Source organism: Triticum aestivum, chromosome 2B (assembly GCF_018294505.1).
Source record: "Triticum aestivum cultivar Chinese Spring chromosome 2B, IWGSC CS RefSeq v2.1, whole genome shotgun sequence".
Lineage (NCBI taxonomy): Eukaryota > Viridiplantae > Streptophyta > Magnoliopsida > Poales > Poaceae > Triticum > Triticum aestivum.
The window spans coordinates 651,213,057-651,237,670 of NC_057798.1; the positions used below are offsets into that span (position 1 = coordinate 651,213,057).

A 24,614-nucleotide genomic window follows, 5' to 3' on the forward strand; every position below is an offset into this window, starting at 1 on the left:
CGACTCCTACTTCAAAGGCATGCACATGAAGCGGGGGTCGAAGGCGATGGCGAACCATTGGTCGCTCATCCAGACGGCGTGCAACAAATGACATGAGATCGTCGAGGAGGTCGCGGCACCAGCGTTGAGGATCAGGTATCGCACACCGTTCTTGCTGTTGCCTTTCGACGGGGCACGCCCTGGCGCGCGCTCTGGCGCCGACTGATGTTCTTTCTTCGGCGCAGCTGCTACGCATGTTCTCCATGTTCCGCGACAACAACAGCGACGCAGACTTCAAGTACCTCCACGTCTTCAAGCGGATCGACAAGTGCGAGAAATGTGCGGCCGTCCGACGCACCATCGCTAAGGCCAAAGAGACATACAAAACGGACGCGCCGACCGCGGGCGCGTCCGACGGGCGACCGGACGGCAACAAAGGTGCCAAGAAGGCGAAATACGCCGAGTCAGCTGCCGCACGCGTGCAAGAGTCCATCAAACACTGCCTCGCCGACGCCAAGACCAGGGCTGCCGAGCGAGAAGAGAAAACTGAGGCGAGGTGGGCTGTTTTGATGACGAATAGCGTCGTCAAACTCGACTTGCTTCGGACCAGCGCCGCCGCGAAGCTCAAAGCTCAAGACGCCGAGAAGAGGAACAACGACCTTGCCTTTTTGATGGGCGGCGCTGACATGCTCCAGAGCGGCGACGAGAAGCTCAAGGTGTGGTTCTTGGCCGAGCACAGCCTCATCCTGAACCAGATACCGGCGACGCCGCCGCCGCCGCCCAGCCCGGTGGCTGATGACGATGCCTCCGCGACGCCCAGCCCCACCAACGATGCCTCCGTCGCGCCCAGCAGCACAGAAGCCGCGCCGACTACTCCCAGCCCGCGTATGCCGCCGCCGCCGCCGCCGGAGGTTGAGCTCGACGTTTGATGCACTCCTTCCGCGCCCTTCCTTTTTTGTACGCCGAACTATGTTTGATCGCCGAACTGTGGCACCGAATCGCCGAACTATTGCGATAATCGCCGGTTTGTTGTTTCTTTGAGCGGGAATGATGAATTTCGAATATGGAGCGCCTTCGGAGGCGGTACCTGGGCGCGTGGCTGGGGAGAAACGAACCCCAGGGGCCGATCTAGCGCCGGCTCGCCCCCAGGCCGCTCTTTTTCGGCGCCCTGGGGGGCCGAACGGCTGGAGATGCTCTTATTGTTATATCTAAGGCCATCTCTTATTGTTATATCTTGTTTTTAAGTGCGGTGATTAACATATAGTCCAACGTGGAGAGGCTGCCCATATATAAAAGGGTTGGATGCTTCATGTCCTTACCTTGACAGTTTTTTACTGAAAGTGGGAGAGATGCTCTTAATAGTAGTACTAAACTATCATCACTAATTAAGGAATTAAACCGACTGGGAGGGTTGTCCATCAGTGCGCAAGTTGGACAGACATATGTTGCCTGTCTGTTAGCTACGTGTAAAGAGTACACACCCAAGTGCCAATGAGAGTATAGAACGGTTTGGAGCGACCACTCGCACGCGACGACGGGAACCGATCGAGTCGTTCAGATCGGAGATGAAAGATACCTCGCTCTCGACGGTTTGTCGATCGCCTCGCCAATCATTGTTGTCCCCTCAACTAACACAGCAACACTGCACACGATAAACTGAAGCATCGACGCCGCACCAACTGCTAGGAAACACCTACTCCCTTCGTTTCAAATTACTTATCACAGAAATTCGACATTCGAGACAAAGGGAGTAGTACTATATAAGACTGAACCGGCCACCACCGACGCCTCATCCCCTCCGCTCCGCACGCAGGCGCGAACACGGACGGACAAGCCTCACCCCAGCCAACCGATGGAGGCGCTGCTGGCCGCACTCCCCGCTGGCGGCGGGGGCACGGTGGCCGTCTCCGCGGCGGCCGTTGGTGGGCTGGCCGCCGTGATCGCCGGTGTCAGGATGGGGCACAAGGAACGCGCCAACACGCCCCCAGGTAGCTAGCGATAATCTTACTGAGTCACATCAAAATGCGTCCTGCGATATGTTACGTTTGCTGTTATTGCACTGCTTGTTCCGCTGCGGCATTGTACGTAGCCTTTTTTTCTCTGTCCGTGACTGTGAGCACAACGTCAAATATTTTTTGCGATTAGGAAATCCTGGCGGGGACGCAGACACCACTAATCACACGCTGTAATGGATAGAAAACAAGGATAATCCATAAAAAATCTCACTAAATTTCCACTTCACGTTTTTAACATCTATTTAGACCCACAGAATAACTTTCCTTCATATCAATTTTCACTTCTTCTGGTTGTGAAGCGGGAGCAACTAATTAACGAGCGCTCCTTCGGGAGCCTCGCAACGATCAGCGCCACTTGGCGCGCTCACAGCCATTTGTCACGTGTCGCGTTCTGGATGCTCCCTCCGGATTTTGTTTTTTTATTTTTACGCATGCTTTTTCGGCTTTTTAAAAGGGTTTTTTCCGGGTTTTTTTGATGTTTTGGTTTTTTACCGCTCTTCCCTAGCTTTCCGAGCAAAAAAAAATTGAAATTTTTTTTTGCGCAAAAAATGCATTTTTTTCCCGCGAGAGTCACGATCTTGTTTTCGCGAAAGGCACGGTTGTGCTTTCGCGAGAGGCACGGCCGTGCCTCTTGGAAACGAAAAAAAACGTGTTTTCTGTTTTTCTTTCTTCCGCGAGAGGCACGGTTTTGCTTCCGCGAGAGGCACGGTTGTGCTTTCGCGAGAGGGACGGGCGTGCCTCTTTCGAAAAGGGAAAAAACGCGTTTTCTGTTTTTTTTCTTTCGCGAGAAGCACGGTTTTGCTTCCGCCAGAAGCACGGTTGTGCTTTCGCGAGAGGCACGGGCGTGCCTCTTTCGGAAAGGGAAAAAATGCATTTTCTGTTTTTTTTTTCTTTCGCGAGAGGCACGGTTGTGCTTTCGCGAGAGGCATGGGCGTGCCTCTTTCGGAAAGGAAAAAAAAACGTGTTTTCTATTTTTTTTCTTTCGCGAGAGGCACGGTTTTTCTTCCGCCAGAGGCACGATTGTGCTTTCGCGGGAGGCACCGGCGTGCCTCTTTCGGTAAAGGAAAAAAACGCATTTTTTGTTTTTTTTTTCTTTCGTGAGAGGCACGGTTTTGTTTCCGCGAGAGGCACGGCTGTGATTTCGTCAGAGGCACGGGCGTGCCTCTTTCGGAAAGGGAAAAAACCCGTGTTCCCGTTTGGTTTTTTCGTCGGTTTTTTTCGTCCGGTTTTTTCATGAAAAAATAGTTTGTCAAAACCTATCAACATGGGATCTAGTTTTGAAGATCTCGACGCGAGGAATCCAATGGCGAAAGCGGTTCGAGATTTGGACGCACGGTTTAAGAGATAAAACATTTTGAATAAACGGATCTACGAAAAAAGGGAAAAGTCACAGGTTGCGACAAGTGGCGCACATGCAGCGTGCCACTTGTCGCAACCGGGGGAAGTTGAAGTGATCTCCGCAAAGAATACTCCTGATTTCATTGTGAAGCATTCGCAGAAGTTGGAGGTGTGATAAAATGATTAGCGCCAGCACTTATAGATGTGGAAATAGGTGCTCGGGTAAAAAAAAAATAACAATGTTAAAAATCGCTGTTGATCTCCCTCTCCGACTCAGAACATTCAATAGATAGATGAACACATTGCGCGAAAAGAACGTCCTTTCATCACAAATCTTGCATGAAAAGGAGAAATTTAAAAAATGAATTTGTTTTGCTATTTTTTTTCAAATTTATTGTTCATGGGCTGGAGCAGATTAGCCCAGGTCCGAAACGCTGCACTCCTTATAATCTATTCTTTCCTAAGCTCAAATCATCTTCTATGTAAAAACCCCAAAATAACCTTTTGATAAGTTGTGATGGCTTCATGCCATGTTACCAATGACATTGATTACTCTTTGTCTAACTCATAAGTAACATGCATAGGTTAATGTTTCATAGCAGACAACACCGCAAAGTTTATTAGTTAACATGTTATTACTAAATAGGCAATCTTTAGTAACCTATTTCAACTTGATGATACCACGCGCGTTGCGGCGGGAACTGGTTGCAATATATTCTTATGAAATTGACTATATGGAGCTCAAATATGTGAATTAATAATATCATGTGATTATTTTATAGTGTAAAACTTATTTTCATGCATGGTTGTGTATTGAGGTAGACATTTCTCCATGCATGCATGGTTGCATGTGCATTGAGTATGCTAGTTGGGTGGAGCATGCAATTAAAAAAGAGGGAATAATAATTGTTGAAGTAGCACGTGTGGTGAGATGGCATATCTGCATGTTGAGATAAATACGATAGTGGGGATCAACTTTTTATGTATGCATGATACACATGCAACATTTTCACGATCGATGCACGGGAAAGATTCACCTCAACTTGGAACCATGCATACGAAAAGACTCAACCGTTTATCCTACTTATATTAAATAATTATCTGATAACTATACATTAATCAAACACAACATGTCATATGTATTTTCAGTTTCAGTGCTCACATTATTAATCCAAATATACATGTCCCATACAACCAAATATCATTGAAATATATTGCAACCAATTTCTACATCAACCTGCAGTGTGTCATCAATTTAACACCATTAATTAATGTCTTTAGCATCTATTGGTAGTGCTCAGTGGTATGGCAAATAGTGGATATTTGGGGTGAAGAGATGATACACGTACCTTAGTGTCTAATTTATAGGTGCTAGGGATTTGAATGCTCTAAAGATGACAATAGTTACTAATCCTAACCCCTAGCAATGATGCAATTGGACAAGGTTTAAAATTTCTAATATGCTAGTGAATCACAATAAATGTGTAGTTCATGTTCTCAAAATCAATTTGGACCATCACATAATATCTTCACTGTTTCAACTTTTATTTTGTTTATCGAGAAAAATAATTACTACTCCTCACCCCTTGGAATCATGCACATGTATAAGTTTAAAAACAGTGCAAAACTATAGTTGTATGTGCAGTAGGACTGTAAAATTTCAAGATGAAATTCAATCAGACTGGTAAGTTTTAAAGAATCAACGTATAGTACTTCTTATCGTTCATGAATACCAAGCTTCATTAGAATACACCCCTCCTTGATTTTTTTTTACATTCCAAAGAATTATACCCCGAACAATTTATTTATGCTTTATAGTTGTATAGCTGTGGCAAAAATACTTAAGAAAAATTGCATGTGTTATCTGCATGATTCTAACATTTTATCATGTATGCACACATTTGTCAGACCGACTTATTTAAAATATCAATTCTTGCCTACGAAAAGAACAATACCAATTTTACATCAAGGAAAAAATTAATTCACTTCTCTCTATTTACTTGACATGCAGCTGTTCCTGGTTTACCTATAATTGGGAATCTACTTCAGCTAACAGAAAAGAAGCCCCATAAGACCTTTGCAAAATGGTCTGATATTTATGGGTCAGTATACACCATAAGGACTGGGGCTTCATCTGTAGCTGTGGTCAACTCAACAGAAGTAGCCAAGGAGGTAATACGGAAATTGCATTTTCTTATCTTTCCTAAATTCAAATTGATAATAATTTCTGTTGTAGTAACATTAGATACATTTTGCAATTCTAGGTAACTGTCGCAGTTCGGCATTTTAGTATCTCTCCATTAATTCTGTAACACTCGTTACCAAGTCCATAATTTGTTATGGTTATCTTTGCATATCTTTCTCCTAGAAGACAACATAAAAAAATGGAATGTTGCTATAAGTGTACACCCCACTTGAAGTTTATAGCTAACGATGGTTATTTTTATCTCTCTCATTGTCTCAAGGTGGAGATAAATAAGGATTCTAACAAGTTTTGTTACAAGAAAGGATAAATATGATTTGTTAACTGACCTCCTTTCTCAAATAACTACCCAAAAAAGAACTGAAGTTAAAAAGTAGCGCGACCTACACCAAACATGCATATTTTTTCTTGATTATATTAGTTTTTTTTGGAAAAGGGATAAAAAAAACCCAGGCAATGCAACGATTGATGCACATAACCTTCTATTATTGCGAGGTCTTAACATCTAACATCTCACATGGGAGTGAACAAAGTACAATAGGCCAAGGGCCCCAAGGCCAAAACATGCTAAAACAACCAAATAAAAATATGATCACATGATACCTCATGCTTCACTAATTTTGTTAATGTGTTGCCATCAACATTCGTTGAATATACCCCTGAGCTACCGTCTCTCATAGCTAGGTTGCATCCAGAGTCCATGGGCACCCGATCCTCCTCCGCCGGGAGATCCAATTGGTAGCCTTGAATTTCACCTGCACAAAACTAGTAACTTTCGTTTTTTGAGGGAAAAATTAGGAACTTTCGGAGAGCGGCTATTCTGCATCCGGACTCATCTACACCCGTGTGCGAACAGTAAATTGAAAAACCGGTAAAATAATTCAAAAAGTATGGACATTTTTAGGCATCAAAGATGCTCATGTGAGCAAGGTTCGTGCAAAATTTCATGGTGTTTGGACATCTGAGGAGCTCGTGCAAAAAAATGGGTGTGTGAGAAACTTTGAGCAATAATACTATTCATAGCCAATTTTATTTTGGTATGAGCTCCTCAGATGTCCAAACTCCATGAAAACTGGCACGCACCTTGCTCACATGGCACTTTGATGCCTAAATATTTCAGATTTTTTTTTAAATTTACTGTTCACCAGGTGTAGATGAGCTCGGGCACTATTTTGAATTATCGGAATTTTCGTCCTTTTAAAAACACAATCATTATGACAGTACATATAGCCTAAACAAAGCAATGGTAGCTGCATGGTAGAAATATATCACAGTTGACCCTCTATTTTGAAGGCAATGGTTGCGAAATTCTCATCCATATCTACTCGAAAGCTACCTAAAGCAATATCAGTGTTGAGTCATGATAAAAAAATGGTTGCTACAAGTGACTATGGTGACTTCCACAAAATGGTGAACCGCTTTGTTATGGCGGGCTTGTTAGGTTCTTCTGCTCAGGTATATAAGTCTAAACTGTTTCAAAGTTATACGATTTATTATACCACCTCTCAAATACGCTTGCAAGTTCAGTCAATTAAGATTTAACAATGAGATATTTGCAGAGGCAATTTCGGGAGACGAGAAACATGATGATGGATAACATGTTAAGCACTTTTCATACATTGGTGACCGATGACCCACATGCTCCTCGGAACTTTCGAGAAGTTTTCAAGGAGGAGCTATTCCGCTTATCGTTGATCCAGGATAGTCTCTCTACAAACGCCATGATTTAATTAGTCTTCCTACACGATAGCACCGTACTTTCTGAATTTGAACAGTGAGGATGGTATGATTTAGCGTTCATGCTGCGCTTTCACTTTCAGAGTCTAGGTGAGGATGTAAGTTCAGTTTATGTGAAGGAGTTTGGGCGCGATATTTCGAAGGATGAAATCTACCAGATCATTGTGGCTGACATGATGATATGCGTCATTGAGATTGATTGGAGGGATTTCTTCCCGTACCTCAGCTGGATTCCAAACAAGAGCTTTGATACAACAGTTGCTACCACGGAATCTAGGCGAACCGTGGTGATGCGAGCCATGGTCGATCAACAGAAGGAAAGAATTGCACGCGGCAAGGTGGCAGAATCCACATATATATAGCTTTTAACAGATGTATTTTGTTGCTGGCCCGATTCTCGTCCGTTTGTTCACTGATGAAGTGATGATAACGCACAATCAATTTGTGATATGCAGGCAAAGGCATCCTATCTGGACTTTTTGTTGGCAGGGAACACATTGACAGATGACCAAGTAACGATGCTAGTGTGGGAGGCAATCATAGAGGGTGCAGATACTACTTTGGTGACGACCGAGTGGGCTATGTACGAGCTTGCCAAAAACCCCGAAAAACAGGCAAGCTACTCTTACCCTTCTAAGTTACTTGATGCTCTCGGGCATGCATTTTTAACACCAGATTTCTCATGGCAGGATCGTCTCTACCAGGAGATCCAGGAGGTGTGCGGCGAGGACATGGTCACGGAGGACCATCTTCTTCGGCTGCCGTACCTGAATGCCGTGTTCCACGAGACGCTGCGGCGCCATTCTCCTGTCTCGCTTCTGCCTCCAAGGTTCGTCCATGAGACCACCACACTCGCCGGCTACGAGGTCCAGGCCGGAACAGAGGTAATCTTTTTTTCTAAAGATACTGCTCATCATAACGGAAGGCGTACACTGATGCAAGTGCTGTCTGCTCACAAAAATGACTTGTATGTTTTGACCTTTGCCAGGTGATCGTCAATGTGTACGCGTGCAACATGGACAAGAAAGAGTGGGAGGAGCCCGAGGAGTGGACGCCGGAGAGGTTCCTGAACGACGGCAGGTTCGACGTCGCTGACATGTACAAGACCATTGCATTCGGCGCTGGGAGGAGGGTCTGCGCCGGGAGCGCGCAGGCGACAGGCATTTCGTGTGCCGCCATGGCGAGGTTCGTGCAGGAATTCGCATGGACGCTCAAGGAGGGCGACGAGGACAAGGTGGACACCGTCCAGCTCATGGGCTACAAGCTTCACCCCCTCTACGTGTATCTCTCGCCGAGGAGAGGGAGGCAGTGAAGCGCAGTTCTGGTTTGCTTGTTTGACAGTGGAGTTGGCCAAACAAGATAATATGGGTGCATGTTTTAATGATTTACCTCAACAATTTGTTCGGATTTTTACACTGTTTGCCTCGCGATTATTGCGCCGGAGCTTTTGGGGTTCAGGTCGGAACCAAAAAGAAGACTGTATCACGGTCACAGCTGCTTGGTTGGTTTTCGTAGCATCAAATTATTGCAGAGCAATGTGTTCAACAGTCAATAGTTTTTTAGACAATGGAATCTTTTATCAAGGAACAATGTGTTCAATGCTAGCGACAATCACATACTTTTTAGTACATAGAGGTAGAGATGCGTATATGACATAACTTCTCATCTACTACGGATGTTCTTCTCGACTCCTGTTGGGTTGAGCGCAATGGCAATCTCATCTATGTAGGTTTCGGTTCTTGACTCGTTGCCGGATCTAGAGTAGACGAAGGTTTGGTGGTATAGGATGGGGACCGGAGGAAACTTTAGTCGGCTGGTCCGGCCCGACATCGGCGGCGTCCCTCAAACATTGTTACCCTTCCTGGAGGCGATGCCGAGGTCCTTCCGAACACCTCTGTGGCACCCCGCCTCAGAGCAACCGGTTTACCATGCATTGCCAGCTCAGAGACCTTGTCTTCTGACAACACACAACATCTTGGTACAGAAAACAACGCTTTATTAATGCTAGCGGAACAGAGTTTACATTATTCCAGTTGGCGAGGCCAAGCGGCACACGCGGTGCAGCTGAACAATATGTACATTATTTAGTGAACATAAAAGGGCCTCGATCACGATAACTACGCGGCAGCGGAACAACGTCGTAGAGGAACTCCATAGCACAGGGACACTGATGTGGACACGATCTAGACTCGGACAACACTCCTTTCCAACGGGACATTCCTGAAATCTGGCATGACACGCCAGGTCAGTACATTCAATGTACTTGCAAGCTCACAACAAGCATAAACATACTGACAAACAATATCATGACAATTAACAATTAATAATAATGCAACAATATATATATATATATATACAACATGCGGTGACCATGCTCTTGTGATAATCCTCCCTCGGAACTGGCTTACCAATTGTGATCATTCCTGGATCACAAACACGCCAACCCAGAGACATCTCGTGATCCTTAAGGCGATCACAACAACGACCAATATTTGGCCTCAAACCGTGATCCTTATGGAGATCACAACCACGACCAATATTTGGCCCGTGATGCTTATGGCGATCACAACCACGACCAATATTTGGCCCGTGATCCTTACGGCGATCACAACCACGACCAACTTCTGGTCCAAATCCACACGATGGCCTTCCCACCACCACAATAATGCAAAGTTCATACTTAGTGTGCAAAGTTCATTAAATGTTGACCCATGGTGTGACCTACTTTCGAGCGTGTCCTTAACCGTGGGACTCGGCTATCGATAGATTAATACACTCTACAGAGGTAGCGCACTGGACCCACACCACGGAACCCATGGCCTCGCACTCCCATTTGGGTGGACCAACGGCATTCCGACTAAACCCCTCCATTGCCATGACACTCTCCCGGCCACTCTGACTCACTCCCCATCGGGCTAGTCCTGGGTGGCCCCATGTCTACCAAAGACACAACAACCACCGTCATGGCCAAACGATCCCACACGGGGACCCAATACCAAAAACACAACAACGGGCACACAAGGTTATGCCTGCTTACCGGGCCAGGGTACAGCACGCCCATAACCTTCCCTAGTTGGAGGCACCGACTAGAGGCATGACAATGAAACGAATAAAGGCCGTCCCGTACCGGCAACTGTGGTTGCACTGGGAAAGACTCGATTCAGCGGCACCATGACCTGGTCAACAACATATTCAACTTGAGTTATTATCAGGTTCAACTTAAAGTGAAAATAACCGGCATCATAGTGCCACGACATGCATCACTAACATATGCATCACATATCAACGAAATGACTGAGTCAACTATGCCCACACTGAGCATTACAACTCATGACACTTCTCTGTTTAAGATCAAACCTCACTTCAAACAGAATCTTTTCTAGCAAATTTATCATTTTTACTCATGCAAGAAAATAACTCCACTAATTATTTATATCCATAACCATATTATCCTTTCATCACCCAAAAACTAAATCCTTGTTAGTTTACCAACTAAGTTCACTTCAAACTTTCTGTAAATCAAGCATATTCACTTTAACAAGCATCTAACAGAATATAATTAACATAATAATAATTTAAATGCATGGATAATCATTTGTTCAAGTAGAAAATCACAAATATTGTTATGGCACCATGAAAATGTTGATGTGGCTTGCCTTAGTGTAGATGAGGTTGTTGGGGAACGTAGTAATTTCAAAAAAATTCCTACGCACACGCAAGATCATGGTGATGCATAGCAATGAGAGGGGAGAGTGTTGTCAACGTACCCTCGTAGACTGAAAGCGGAAGCGTTAGAACAACGCGGTTGATGTAGTCGTACGTCTTCACGGACCGACCGATCAAGCACCGAAACTACGGCACCTCCGAGTTCTAGCACACGTTCAGCTCGATGACGTCCCTCAAACTCCGATCCAGCCAAGTGCCGAGGGAGAGTTCCGTCAGCACGACGGTGTGGTGACGATCTTGATGTTCTACCGTCGCAGGGCTTCGCCTAAGCACCGCTACAATATTATCGAGGAGGACTATGGTGGAGGGGGGCACCGCACACGGCTAAGAGATCAAGAGATCAATTGTTGTGTCTCCAAGGGGTGCCCCCCCTCCCCGTATATAAAGGAGTGGAGGAGGGGGAGGGATGGCCCTCTCTAGGAGGAGTCCTACTCCCATCGGGAGTAGGATTCCCCCCTTCCAAGTAGTAGGAGTAGGAGTCAAGGAAAGGGGAGAGAGAAGAGAAGGAAGGAGGGGGCGCAGCCCCTCCCCCTAGCCCAATTCGGACTAGGCCTTGGGGGGCGCCCAACCTCTCCTCTCTCTTTCCCCTAAAGCCCAATAAGGCCCATATACTCCCCGGCGAATTCCCGTAACTCTCCGGTACTCCGAAAATACCTGAATCACTCGGAACCTTTCCGATGTCCGAATATAGTCGTCCAATATATCGATCTTTACGTCTCGACCATTTCGAGACTCCTCGTCATGTCCCTGATCTCATCCGGGACTCCGAACTACCTTCTGTACATCACAACACATAAACTCATAATATAACCATCATCAAACTTTAAGCGTGCGGACCCTACAGGTTCGAGAACAATGTAGACATGACCGAGACACGTCTCCGGTCAATAACCAATAGCGGAACGTGGATGCTCATATTGGCTCCCACATATTCTACGAAGATCTTTATCGGTCAAACCGCATAACAACATACGTTGTTCCCTTTGTCATCGGTATGTTACTTGCCCGAGATTCGATCGTCGGTATCTCAATACCTAGTTCAATCTCGTTACCAGCAAGTCTGTTTACTCGTTCTGTAATACATCATCCCGCAACTAACTCATTAGTTACAATGCTTGCAAGGCTTATAGTGATGTGCATTACTGAGTGGGCCCAGAGATAACTCTCCGACAATCGGAGTGACAAATCCTAATCTCGAAATACGCCAAGCCAACAAGTACCTTCGGAGACACCTGTAAAGCACCTTTATAATCACCCGGTTACATTGTGACGTTTGGTAGCACACAAAGTGTTCCTCCGGTAAACGGGAGTTGCATAATCTCATAGTCTTGGTAACATGTATAAGTCATGAAGAAAGCAATAGCAACATACTAAACGATCAAGTGCTAAGCTAACGGAATGGGTCAAGTCAATCACATCATTCTCCTAATGATGTGATCCCGTTAATCAAATGACAACTCATGTCTATGGTTAGGAAACTTAACCATCTTTGATTAACGAGCTAGTCAAGTAGAGGCATACTAATGACACTATGTTTGTCTATGTATTCACACATGTACTAAGTTTCTGGTTAATACAATTCTAGCATGAATAATAAACATTTATCATGAAATAAGGAAATAAATAATAACTTTATTATTGCCTCTAGGGCATATTTCCTTCAGTCTCCCACTTGCACTAGAGTCAATAATCTAGTTCACATCACCATTTGATTTAACACCAATATTCACATCTGTATGTGATTAGTACCCATAGTTCACATCGTCATGTGATCAACACCCAAAGGGTTTACTAGAGTCAATAATCTAGTTCACATTGCTATGTGATTAACACCCAAAGAGTACTTAGGTATGATCATGTTTTGCTCGTGAGAGAAGTTTAGTCAACGGGTCTGTCACATTTAGAGCCGTATGTATTTTGCAAATATTCTATTTCTACAATGCTCTGTACGGAGCTACTCTAGCTAATTGCTCCCACTTTCATTATGTATCCAGATTGAGACTTAGAGTCATCTGGATCAGTGTCAAATCTTGCATCGACGTAACCCTTTACGACGAACCTCTTGTCACCTCCATAATTGAGAAACATATCCTCATTCCACTAAGGATAATTTTAACCAATGCCCAGTGATCTACTTCTAGATCACCATTGTACTCCCTTGCCAAATCAAGGGCATAGTATACAATAGGTCCGGTCCACAGCATAGCATACTTTTATAGAACCTATGATTGAGGCATAGGGAATGACTTTCATTCTCTCTCTATTTTATGCCGTGGTCGGGATTTTAGTCTTACTCAATTTCACACATTTGCAACACAGGCAAGAACTCTTTCTTTGACTATTCCATTTTGATCTACTTCAAAATCTTGTCAAGGTGTGTACTCATTGAAAATCTTATCAAGCGTCTTGATCTATCTCAATAGATCTTGATGCTCAATATGTAAGTAGCTTTACTGAGGTCTTTCTTTTAAAGAACCCCTTTCAAACACTTCTTTATGCTTTCCAGAAAAAATTCTACATCGTTTTCTGATCAACAATATGTCACTCACATATACTTATCAGAAAGGATGTAGTGCTCCCACTCACTTTATTGTAAATACAGACTTCACTGCAAGTCCGTATAAAACTATATGCTTTGATTAACTTATCAAAGTGTATATTCCAACTCCGAGATACTTGCACCAGTCCATAGATGGATCGCTGGAGCTTGCACATTTTGTTAGCACCTTTAGGATTGACAAAACCTTCTGGTTGCATCATATGCAACTCTTCTTTAAGAAAACCATTAAGGAATGTAGTTTTGACATCCATTTGCCAGATTTCATAAAATGTGGCAATTGCTAACATGATTCTGACAGACTTTAAGCATCGCTACAGTTGAGAAAATCTCATTGTAGTCAACACCTTGAACTTGTCGAAAACCTTTTTGCGACAAGTCGAGCTTTGTAGATAGTAACACTACTATCAACATCCGTCTTCCTCTTGAAGATCCATTTATTTTCTATGAATTGCCGATCATCGGGCAAGTCCACCAAAGTTCACACTTTGTTCTCATACATGGATCCTATCTCAAATTTCATGGCCTCCAGCCATTTCGCGGAATCTGGGCTCATCATCGCTTCCTCATAGTTCGTAGGTTCATCATGGTCTAGTAACATGACTTCCAGAACAGGATTACCGTACCACTCTGGTGCGGATCTTACTCTGGTTGACCTACGATGTTCGGTAGTAACTTGATCTGAAGTTACATGATCATCCTCATTAGCTTCCTCATTAATTGGTGTAGGAATCACAGGAACAGATTTCTATGATGAACTACTTTTCAATAAGGGAGTAGGTACAGTTACCACATCAAGTTCTACTTTCCTCCCACTCACTTCTTTCGAGAGAAAGTCCTTCTCTAGAAAGGATCCAAATTTAACAACAAAAGTTTTGCCTTCAGATCTGTGATAGAAGGTGTACCCAGTAGTCTCTTTTGGGTATCCTATGAAGACACATTTCTCCGATTTGGATTCGAGCTTATCGGGTTGAAGTTTCTTCACATAAGCATCGCAGCCCCAAACTTTAAGAAACGACAGCTTAGGTTTATTGCTAAACCATAGTTCATACGGTGTTGTCTCAACGGATTTAGATGGTGCCCTATTTAAAGTGAATGCAGCTGTCTCTAATGCATAACCCCAAAACGATAGTGGTAAATCGGTAAGATACATCATAGATCGCACCATATCCAATAAAGTGCGGTTACGACGTTCAGACACACCATTACGCTGTGGTGTTCCATGTGGTGTGAGCTGTGAAACTATTCCACATTGTTTTAACTGAAGGCCAAACTCGTAACTCAAATATTTGTCTCCATGATCAGATCGCAGAAAACTTTATTTTCTTGTTTTGATGATTTTCCACTTCACTCTGAAATTCTTTGAACCTTTCAATTGTTTCAGACTTATGTTTCATCAAGTAGATATACTCATATCTGCTCAAATCATTTGTGAAGGTCAGAAAATAACGATACCTGCCAGGAGCATCAACACTCATTGGACCGTATACATCGGCATGCATTATTTCCAACAAGTCAGTAGCTTGTTCCATTGTTCCGGAGAACAGAGGTTTAGTCATCTTGCCCAAAAGGCACTGTTCACAAGCATCAAATGATTCATAACCAAGTGATTCCAAAAATCCATCTTTATGGAGTTTCTTCATGTGCTTTACACCGATATGACCCAAACGGCAGTGCCACAAATAAGTTGCACTATCACTATTAACTTTGCATATTTTTGGCATCAATATTTATGAATATGTGTATCACTACGATCGAGATCCAACAAACTATTTTCATTGGGTGTATGTCCATTGAAGGTTTTATTCATGTAAACAGAACAACAATTATTCTCTGATTTTAAATGAATAATCATATTGTAATAAACGCGATCAAATCATATTCATGCTCAACGCAAACGCCAAATAACATTTATTTAGGTTTAACACTAATCCCGAAAGTATAGGGAGTGTGCAATGATGATCATATCAATCTTGGAACCACTTCCAACACACATCGTCACTTCACCCTCAACTAGTCTATGTTTATTCTGTAACTCCTGTTTTGAGTTACTAATCTTAGCAACCGAACAAGTATCAAATACTCAGGGGCTACTATAAACACTAGTAAGGTACACATCAATAACCTGTATATCAAATATACCCTTGTTCACTTTGCCATCCTACTTATTCACCAAATATTTAGGGAATTTCCACTTCCAGTGACCATTTCCTTTGCAGTAGAAGCACTTAGATTCAGGCTTTGGTCCAGCTTTGGGTTTCTTCACGGGAGTGACAACTTGCTTGCCATTCCACTTGAAGTTCCCTTTCTTTCCCTTTGCCCTTTTTTTGAAACTAGTGGTCTTGTCAATCATCAACACTTGATGCTCTTTCTTGATTTCTACCTTCATTGATTTCAACATCATGAAGAGCTCGGGAATCGTTTTCATCATCCCTTGCATACTATAGTTCATCACGAAGTTCTAGTCACTTAGTGATGGTGACCAGAGAACTCTGTCAATCACTATCTTATCTGGAATATTAACTCCCACTTAATTCAAGTGATTGTAGTACTCAGACAATCTAAGCACTTGCTCACTAGTTGAGAAATTCTCCTCCATCTTTTAGGCGAAGTATTTGTCAGAGGTCTCATACCTCTTGACACGGGCATGAGTATAAAATATCAATTTCATCTCATGGAACATCTCATATGTTCCGTGACGTTTCAAAAACATTTTTGTAGTCCCGGTTCTAAGCCATAAAGCATGGTGCACAAAACTATCAAGTAGTCATCATATTGAGCTACCCAAACGTTCATGACGTCTGCATCTACTCTTGCAATAGGTCTGTCACCTAGCGGTGCATCAAGGACATATTTCTTCTGTGCAGCAATGAGGATAAACCTCAGATCACGGACCAAGTCCGCATCATTGCTACTAACATCTTTCAACATAGTTTTTCTCTAGGAACATATCAAAATAAACATAGGGAAGCAACAATGCGAGCTATTGATCTACAACATAATTTGCAAAATACTATCAGGACTAAGTTCATGATAAATTAAAATTCAATTAATCATATTACTAAAGAACTCCCACTTAGATAGACATCTCTCTAGTCATCTAAGTGATCATGTGATCCAAATCAACTAAACCTTGTCTGATCATCACGTGAGATGGAGTAGTTTTCAATGGTGAACATCACTATGTTGATCATATCTACTATATGATTCACGTTCGACCTTTTGGTCTCTGTGTTCCGAGGCCATATCTGTATATGCTAGGCTCGTCAAGTTTAACCTGAGTATTCCGCGTGTGCAACTATTTTGCACCCGTTGTATTTGAACGTAGAGCCTATCACACCCGATCATCACGTGGTGTCTCAGCATGAAGAACTTTTGCAATAGTGCATACTCAGGGAGAACACTTCTTGATAATTAGTGAGAGATCATCTTAAAATGCTACCGTCAATCAAAGCAAGATAAGATGCATAAAGGATAAACATCACATGCAATCAATATAAGTGATATGATATGGCCATCTTCATCTTGTGCTTGTGATCTCCATCTCCGAAGCACCGTTGTGATCACCATCGTCACTGGCGCGACACCTTGATCTCCATCGTAGCATCGTTGTCGTTTCACCATCTATTGCTTCTACGACTATCACTAATGCTTAGTGATAAAGTAAAGCAATTGCAGGGCGCTTGCATTTCATACAATAAAGCGACAACCATATGGCTCTTGCTAGTTGCCGATAACTCGGTTATAAAACATGATCATCTCATACAATAAAATATAGCATCACGTCTTGACCATATCACATCACAACATGCCCTGCAAAAACAAGTTAGACGTCCTCTACTTTGTTGTTGTAAATTTTACGTGGCTGCTACGGGCTGAGCAAGAACCGTTCTTACCTACGCGTCAAAACCATAACGATAGTTCGTCAAGTTAGTGTTGTTTTAACCTTCGCAAGGACCGGGCGTAGCCACACTCGGTTCAACTAAAGTTGGAGAAACTGACACCCGCTAGTCACCTGTGTGCAAAGCACGGCGGTAAAACCAGTCTCATGTAAGCGTACGCGTAATGTCGGTCCGGGCCGCTTCATCCAACAATATCGCCAAACCAAAGTATGACATGCTGGTAAGCAGTATGACTTGTATCGACCACAACTCACTTGTGTTCTACTCGTGCATATAACATCTACGCATAAAACCAGGCTCAGATGCCACTGTTGTGGAACGTAGTAATTTCAAAAAAATTCCTACGCACACGCAAGATCATGGTGATGCATAGCAATGAGAGGGGAGAGTGTTGTCCATGTACCTTTGTATACCGAAAGCGGAAGCGTTAGAACAACGTGGTTGATGTAGTCGTACGTCTTCACGGCCCGACCGATCAAGCACCGAAATTACGACACCTCCGAGTTCTAGCACACGTTCAGTTCGATGACGTCCCTCGAACTCCGATCCAGCTAAGTGTCGAGGGAGAGTTCTGTCAGCACGACGGTGTGGTGATGATCCTGATGTTCTACCGTCGCAGGGCTTCGCCTAAGCACCGCTACAATATTATCGAGGAGGACTATGGTGGAGGGGGGCACCGCACACAGCTAAGAGATCAAGAGATCAATTGTTGTGTCTCCAAGGGGTGCCCCCCTCCCCGTATATAAAGGAGTGGAGGATGGGGAGGGCCGGCCCTCTCTATGGTGCACCCTAGGAGGAGTCCTACTCCCACTGGGAGTAGGATTCCCCCCCCTTCCAAGTAGTAGGAGTAGGAGTCAAGGAAAGAGGAGAGAGAAGAGAAGGAAGGAGGGGGCGCAGCCCCTCCCCCTAGTCCAATTCGGACTAGGCCTTGGGGGGGAGCCCAACCTCTCCTCTCTCTTTCCCCTAAAGCCCAATAAGGCCCATATACTCCCCGGCGAATTCCCGTAACTCTCCGCTACTCCGAAAAATACCCGAATCACTCGGAATCTTTCCGATGTCCGAATATAGTCGTCCAATATATCGATCTTTACATCTCGACCATTTCGAGACTCCTCGTCATGTCCCCGATCTCATCCGGGACTCCGAACTACCTTCGGTACATCAAAACACGTAAACTCATAATGTAACCGTCGTTGCAATTTAAGCGTGCGGACCCTACGGGTTCGAGAACAATGTAGACATGACCGAGACATGTCTCCGGTCAATAACCAATACCTGGATGCTCATATTGGATCCCACATATTCTACGAAAATCTTGATCGGTCAAACCGCATAACAACATATGTTGTTCCCTTTGTCATCGGTATGCTACTTGCCCGAGATTCGATCGTCGGTATCTCAATACCTAGTTCAATCTCGTTACCGGCAAGTCTCTTTTCTCGTTCCGTAATACATCATCCCGCAACTAACTCATTAGTTATGATGCTTGCAAGGCTTATAGTGATGTGCATTACTGAGTGGGCCCAGAGATACCTCTTAGACAATCGGAGTTACAAATCCTAATCTCGAAATACGCCAACCCAACAAGTACCATCGGAGACACCTGTAGAGCACCTTTATAATCACCCGGTTACGTTGTGATGTTTGGTAGCACACAAAGTGTTCCTCCGGTAAACGGGAGTTGCGTAATCTCATAGTCATGGGAATATGTATAAGTCATGAAGAAAGCAATAGCAACATACTAAATGATCAAGTGCTAAGCTAACGGAATGGGTCAAGTCAATCACATCATTCTCCTAATGATGTGATCCCATTAATCAAATGACAACTCATGTCTATGGTTAGGAAACCTAATCATCTTTGATTAACGTGCTAGTCAAGTAGAGGCATACTAGTGACACTATGTTTGTCTATGTATTCACACATGTACTAAGTTTCCGGTTAATACAATTCTAGCATGAATAATAAACATTTATCATGAAATAAGGAAATAAATAATAACTTTATTATTGCCTCTAGGGCATATTTCCTTCAGAGGTTCACAAGCCTCCTGGTGATCCTCAAGACAAGCATGACCTTCTAAAAATATTTAAAAACACAACAAGAAATCATCAAGAAACCTTCTGAAATTCACCAGAAAATCTAGACAGCAGAGAAAAATTCCATCTTTGGTAAGCTTCTAGATTTTTGCACAAAGAACACAATGCACCAAAGAATCAATTCATTTGGACTTATGGTTAAAAAGTTTTGGCCCTTTGAAGTTCACTGGATTTAATTAAAATTTGAAATTAAATAAACAGACTGAGAGGGGGGTGACATCAAAGGCGTAAAGCCCCGGGGTGCCACCACTCGTACTGTTTCACACGCGTACAGAGTGGCTGACTAGCGGGCCCCGCTAGTCAGGTGAGGTGGAGGGGGAGAGGGAAACAGAGAGCGGCGGGGCTTCACCGGAGCGCATGCCGGCGGCGAGGCTCCTTGGCCAAAACAAGAGGGAGAGATCGAGAGAAGAGATGGAGGCGCACCTGCCCGTACCCGTAGAATGGCTAGGTGTGGTCGGACGGCACTGGAATCAGCCTCTCCAACGAAGGCAGAGAGCAGCGGTCCCCGGAGACGAAGACGACGGCGACCAGAGGCGACTCCAAGGGCTCCTGCCGGGTGGAACGGCACCACCGGAGAGTGGCAGAGGCCCTGGAAGGGTTGCCCTGGCCTGGGAGGGACTGGAGCTGTGGAGACGACCCGAGGGGATCGCCGGCGAGCTCGAGCTCGGGAACAGCAGCCCGCGGCCTGCCCAGCTGGGCTACGGCTTTCTACGCGCTTGTGGAGTGTGTGGGAGTGGAGGAGGGTGCTCGAAGAGGCTGGGGGTGGCCCTATTTATAGCCAGGCAGCGAGGGGGGTTTCGGGCTTCGCCGGTGGACACCTGGCTACGGCGCCCGGTGACGAACATCGTCAGTGAGAGAGGGAGAAGAAGACGTAGCTCACGTGAGGACTGTTGGCGAACGGGGACGAGCACAGGGGCAAGAGGAAGACGACGAGAACAGTGTGCCGCGTACTGTGGCATTCGCCGGACCGTGCACGTGCCCGCTGCGGCAAACTCCGACGTCGGCGAGTGCCAGGGCGGAGTTAAGGGGGTCAGGACGATGATGGTGGTGCGGTTTGGCACGCTCAGGCAAGCAGGGCAGCGAGCACGCGTGCAACAGAGCACTCGGCGGCACTCAGAGCGCGTCGTTTGCATGCCAGCACGCCTGGACAAACGCGGTCACCGCGTGAACTATGACCTCAGGCCGACCTAAGCCCAAACTTCATGTATGGCATGTTGTCTGTGGTAGTTTTGACTGTTACCATGCTTGGGTTTGGTTTCAGGTGCAGTAGAAATGATTTTACACTCCAGGTAAGTTTCTGGACAGTAACTTTGAGAGCTTACTGTGGTCAAACCACCGAGAGTTGAAGGCTGGGCTTTGGAGGCTAGCAATCATCTACTAAGGTGATGATGCACAAGAAAAACCAGCTACAATGGAACAAGTAAAATGGTAGTTGTTGTAGAAACTACCATTTCTGTCCAGAAAAGAAAATATTTTCTGTAGCCAAAATATTCCAAAAAGTGATGAAATATTTTTGCTCAGAAAGGTGCCCTGGGGTTCAAAGAATAATTGGGATTTTTCTTAGAATTTTATGGGCAAGAAAAATTGAGGTTTCTTTGGAGCACATTGAGCTAGCTAGGGTTTAGGAGGGGAAAATGAATATTTTTCATTAAATAAAAATATTCCAAATGATATTTTGAGATGAACCAGAGATGGAGTGATGGTTAGAGAGGGAGATGAAGCACTTGGGTGAAAGTCAAGGGGTACAAAAGTGGTTAAGTCCATATGAAAAGATTCAAAAACTCCAAACTTCAAATTCAAACCAACTGAAAATCGGGCAAAGAAGAGGGGCAAAAACCAGGCTGTCACAAACCTCCCCCACTTAGAATGAATCTCGTCCTCGAGATTTGGTTGCTTGGGAAAACCATTCTGGGTAGTGTGCTCTTAGAAATTCTTCCGGTTCCCACGTTGATTCTGACTCTGTGTGATGCTCCCATTGGACATTGTAAAACTTGCTTTACTACGAGTGACTCTTTCCATCTGATCCAAGATTCTAACCGGCATCTCTTCGTATGTTAAATCCTTTGCCAGCTCTATTTTCGTCATATCAGTCTTTTTCTCAGGCGGCGATATGCATCGCCGTAACTGTGAAACATGGAACACATTGTGCATATCCGACAATTCAGGGGGTAGTTCCAACTGATATGCAACAGTACCCACTCGTGACATAACAGGAAATGGACCAATAAATCTGGGTGCCAACTTTCCACGAGTCTGAAATCTCTTGACTCCTTTCATAGGCGTGACTCGAAGGTATACGTGTTCTCCGGGTTCAAAACTAATCTGTCGGTGCTTTGCATCATAATAACTCTTCTGTCAAGATTTGGCCAACTGCAATCTGTCTCTGATTTCTTTGACTTGCTTCTCGGCTTCCAGCATGAGATCCATTCCAAAAATACAGCTATCTCCTGTTTGAGACCAATTTAAAGGAGTGCGGCACTTACGGCCATACAAAGCCTCATACGGTGACATCTTTAAACTGGTCTGGAAGCTATTGTTATAAGAGAACTCGACTTAGGGCAAACAGTCTTCCCATTTCGGTCCTTGGGCCAAAGCACAGGCTCACAGCATATCTTCGAGTATTTGGTTTACCCTCTCTGTCTGTCCATCAGTCTGAGGATGATAAGCGGTACTGTATTTCAATGCTGTCCCTAAGGCTTGATGGAGACGGGACCAAAAAGCAGAGGTAAAAAGTGAACCTCGGTCAGAAGTGATGATTCGGGGTACTCCATGTAGACTGACTATTCTGGATACATACAGTTGTGCAAGTTCATCTGCTCGATATGTGGTTCTGATCAGGATAAAGTGGGCTACCTTGGTTAATGTGTCCACTATGACCCAGATTTCTCATTGCCCCATCGAGTCTTAGGTAGTCCTATGATGAAATCCATACAGACATCATCCCATTTCCATTGTGACACTAGCAACGGTTGGAGAAGTCTGACTGGCTTCTGATGCTCTGCCTTCACTTTGTTGCATATGTCGCAACAGGCCACGAAATAGGCAATGTCTTTCTTAATCCCATCCCACCAGAATAGTTGTCGAAGGTCTTCATACATCTTCGTACCTCTAGGGTGAATCAAATACGAGGATTCACATGCTTCTGACAGGATCTTCTGCTTTAAATCCACTTGATTGGGCAGACAAATTCTTCCCCAGAATCGGAGGGTACCGAACTGATCCTTCGAGTAATCAGAACTCTGACTTGCTACCATATTCTTGGCACGTTTCTGCAGATCGGTGTCATCTATCTGGGCCTTGCGGATCTCTTCCTCAAGTGTGTGGGTAACTTCCAAAATATTAGCAAGGCCAGCATCAACTATGACTAGGTTGAGCTGAGCAATCTCTTCTTGAAGTACAGGAGGCAAGGATTCCAATATGACATTTAGGCCACGGGCTTTCGACTGAGCGCATCGACAACCACGTTGGCCTTACCCGGGTGGTAATTTATTCCAAGGTCATAATCCTTGACTAACTCAAGCCATCTTCGTTGACGGAGATTTAAATCTGGCTGAGTAAATATTTACTTGAGACTTTTGTGATCTGTAAAAATTTGGCACCTCTTCCCGATGAGATAGTGTCTCCAAATCTTTAAAGCATGAACCACCGCGGCCAACTCCAAATCATGAGTAGGATAATTTCCCTCGTGGGTTTGTAGCTATCGTGAGGCATAGGCTACTACCTTGCCGTCTTGCATAAGTACGCATCCAAGTCCTTGTCTGGAAGCGTCGCAACACACATCAAAACTGCGGGTAGTTATCTGGAAGAGTCAATACTGGTGCAGTTGTCAGTCGTATCTTTAAATCATTGAAACTTTTCTCATAGTCCTCAGTCCATTCAAACATCTTATCCTTTTTGAGCAGCTCCGTCATGGGTTTAGCAATCTTGGAGAATCCTTCAATGAAACGTCAGTAACATCCGGCTAATCCAAGAAAACTCCGGATCTGAGATACGGTTGTGGGTGGCAACCAATCGAGTACATCCTTTACTTTGCTCGGGTCCACGGCTATACCTTCGTGGATAGCACATGTCCAAGAAATCCAACTTGCTTGAGCCAAAACTCACATTTACTGAATTTGGTGTATAACTGATGTTCACGGAGTCGTTGTAACACTGCTCGGAGGTGTTCTTTGTGGTCTTCTTCACTTCTTGAGTAAATAAGTATATCATCGATGAAGACTACCATGAACTTATCGAGGAAGTCCATGAATACTTTGTTCATCATATGCATGACGAAGGTAGGGGCGTTGGTGAGACCAAAAGACATAACTGTATATTCATAAAGACTGTATCGAGTGGTGAATGTGGTCTTAGGAATATCCTCCTTTTTAATCTTGAGCTGATGGTATCTAGTCCGTAAGTCAATCTTGGAGAATACCTTGGCCCCACTGAGCTGATCAAACAGGTCATCAATTCTTGGAAGTGGATATTTGTTTTTGATTGTGACGTCTTTCAGCTGACGGTAGTCCACACACATGCGGAGGCTGCCATCCTTTTTGTCCATGAAGATAGCAGGTGATCCCCATGGTGAAGAGCTCGGATGGATATATCCTTTCTGGAGCATTTCATCAAGCTGTTTCTTTAGCTCCACTAATTCTAATGAAGGCATTTGGTAATACTTCTTGTGTATTGGTGCGGTTCTGGGTACAAGATCTATTGCAAACTCAAGCTCTCGATCGGGTGGCATGCCTGGTAGTTCTTCTGGAAATACATCAGGAAACTCATTGAACATGGGAATTAATTCCAATTCAGCCACTGCGGTGAAGACCATTTCTTTCATGGGTATGCTTCTGTGAGCATGGAATTTTGTAGTCTGCCCTTCCTGGCTGGTCAAAGTGACCTCTCAGGTCGCACAATTTATGCATACTTGATACTGAGTCAGCCAATTCATACCCAAGATAACATCCAACTTAGTAGACTTAGTAATTATCAAAGAAGTTGGAAAATAGACTCTGTTGACAGTGACTTCCAGATTACGGCAGCCTAGATTGCCCGTGATTAAGGATATCGGGGTTTGTA

General features: G+C 44.3%; 1 protein-coding gene across 1 annotated transcript; it reads left to right on the top strand.

The window, feature by feature from the left end:
• The first annotated feature begins 1,831 nt into the window (after window positions 1–1,831).
• On the top strand, window positions 1,832–8,584 carry LOC123041901 (ent-kaurene oxidase-like 3). The gene is made up of 8 exons (XM_044464459.1): window positions 1,832–1,967; window positions 5,344–5,504; window positions 6,829–6,990; window positions 7,095–7,229; window positions 7,350–7,610; window positions 7,728–7,886; window positions 7,962–8,156; window positions 8,261–8,584. The coding sequence occupies exons 1-8, from the start codon at window positions 1,832–1,834 to the stop codon at window positions 8,582–8,584; spliced, it is 1,533 nt and encodes a 510-aa protein (XP_044320394.1).
• The last annotated feature ends 16,030 nt before the right edge of the window (window positions 8,585–24,614 follow it).

Bases quoted from the DNA above. Each gene is read 5' to 3' on its own strand.
- LOC123041901 (XM_044464459.1), top strand. From the start codon at position 1,832: ATGGAGGCGCTGCTGGCCGCACTCCCCGCTGGCGGCGGGGGCACGGTG. The intron at 7,230-7,349 runs ATCCAGGATAGT...CTGCGCTTTCAC, and splicing joins AGCTATTCCGCTTATCGTTG to TTTCAGAGTCTAGGTGAGGA. The intron at 7,611-7,727 runs GTGGCAGAATCC...TGTGATATGCAG, and splicing joins AAAGAATTGCACGCGGCAAG to GCAAAGGCATCCTATCTGGA.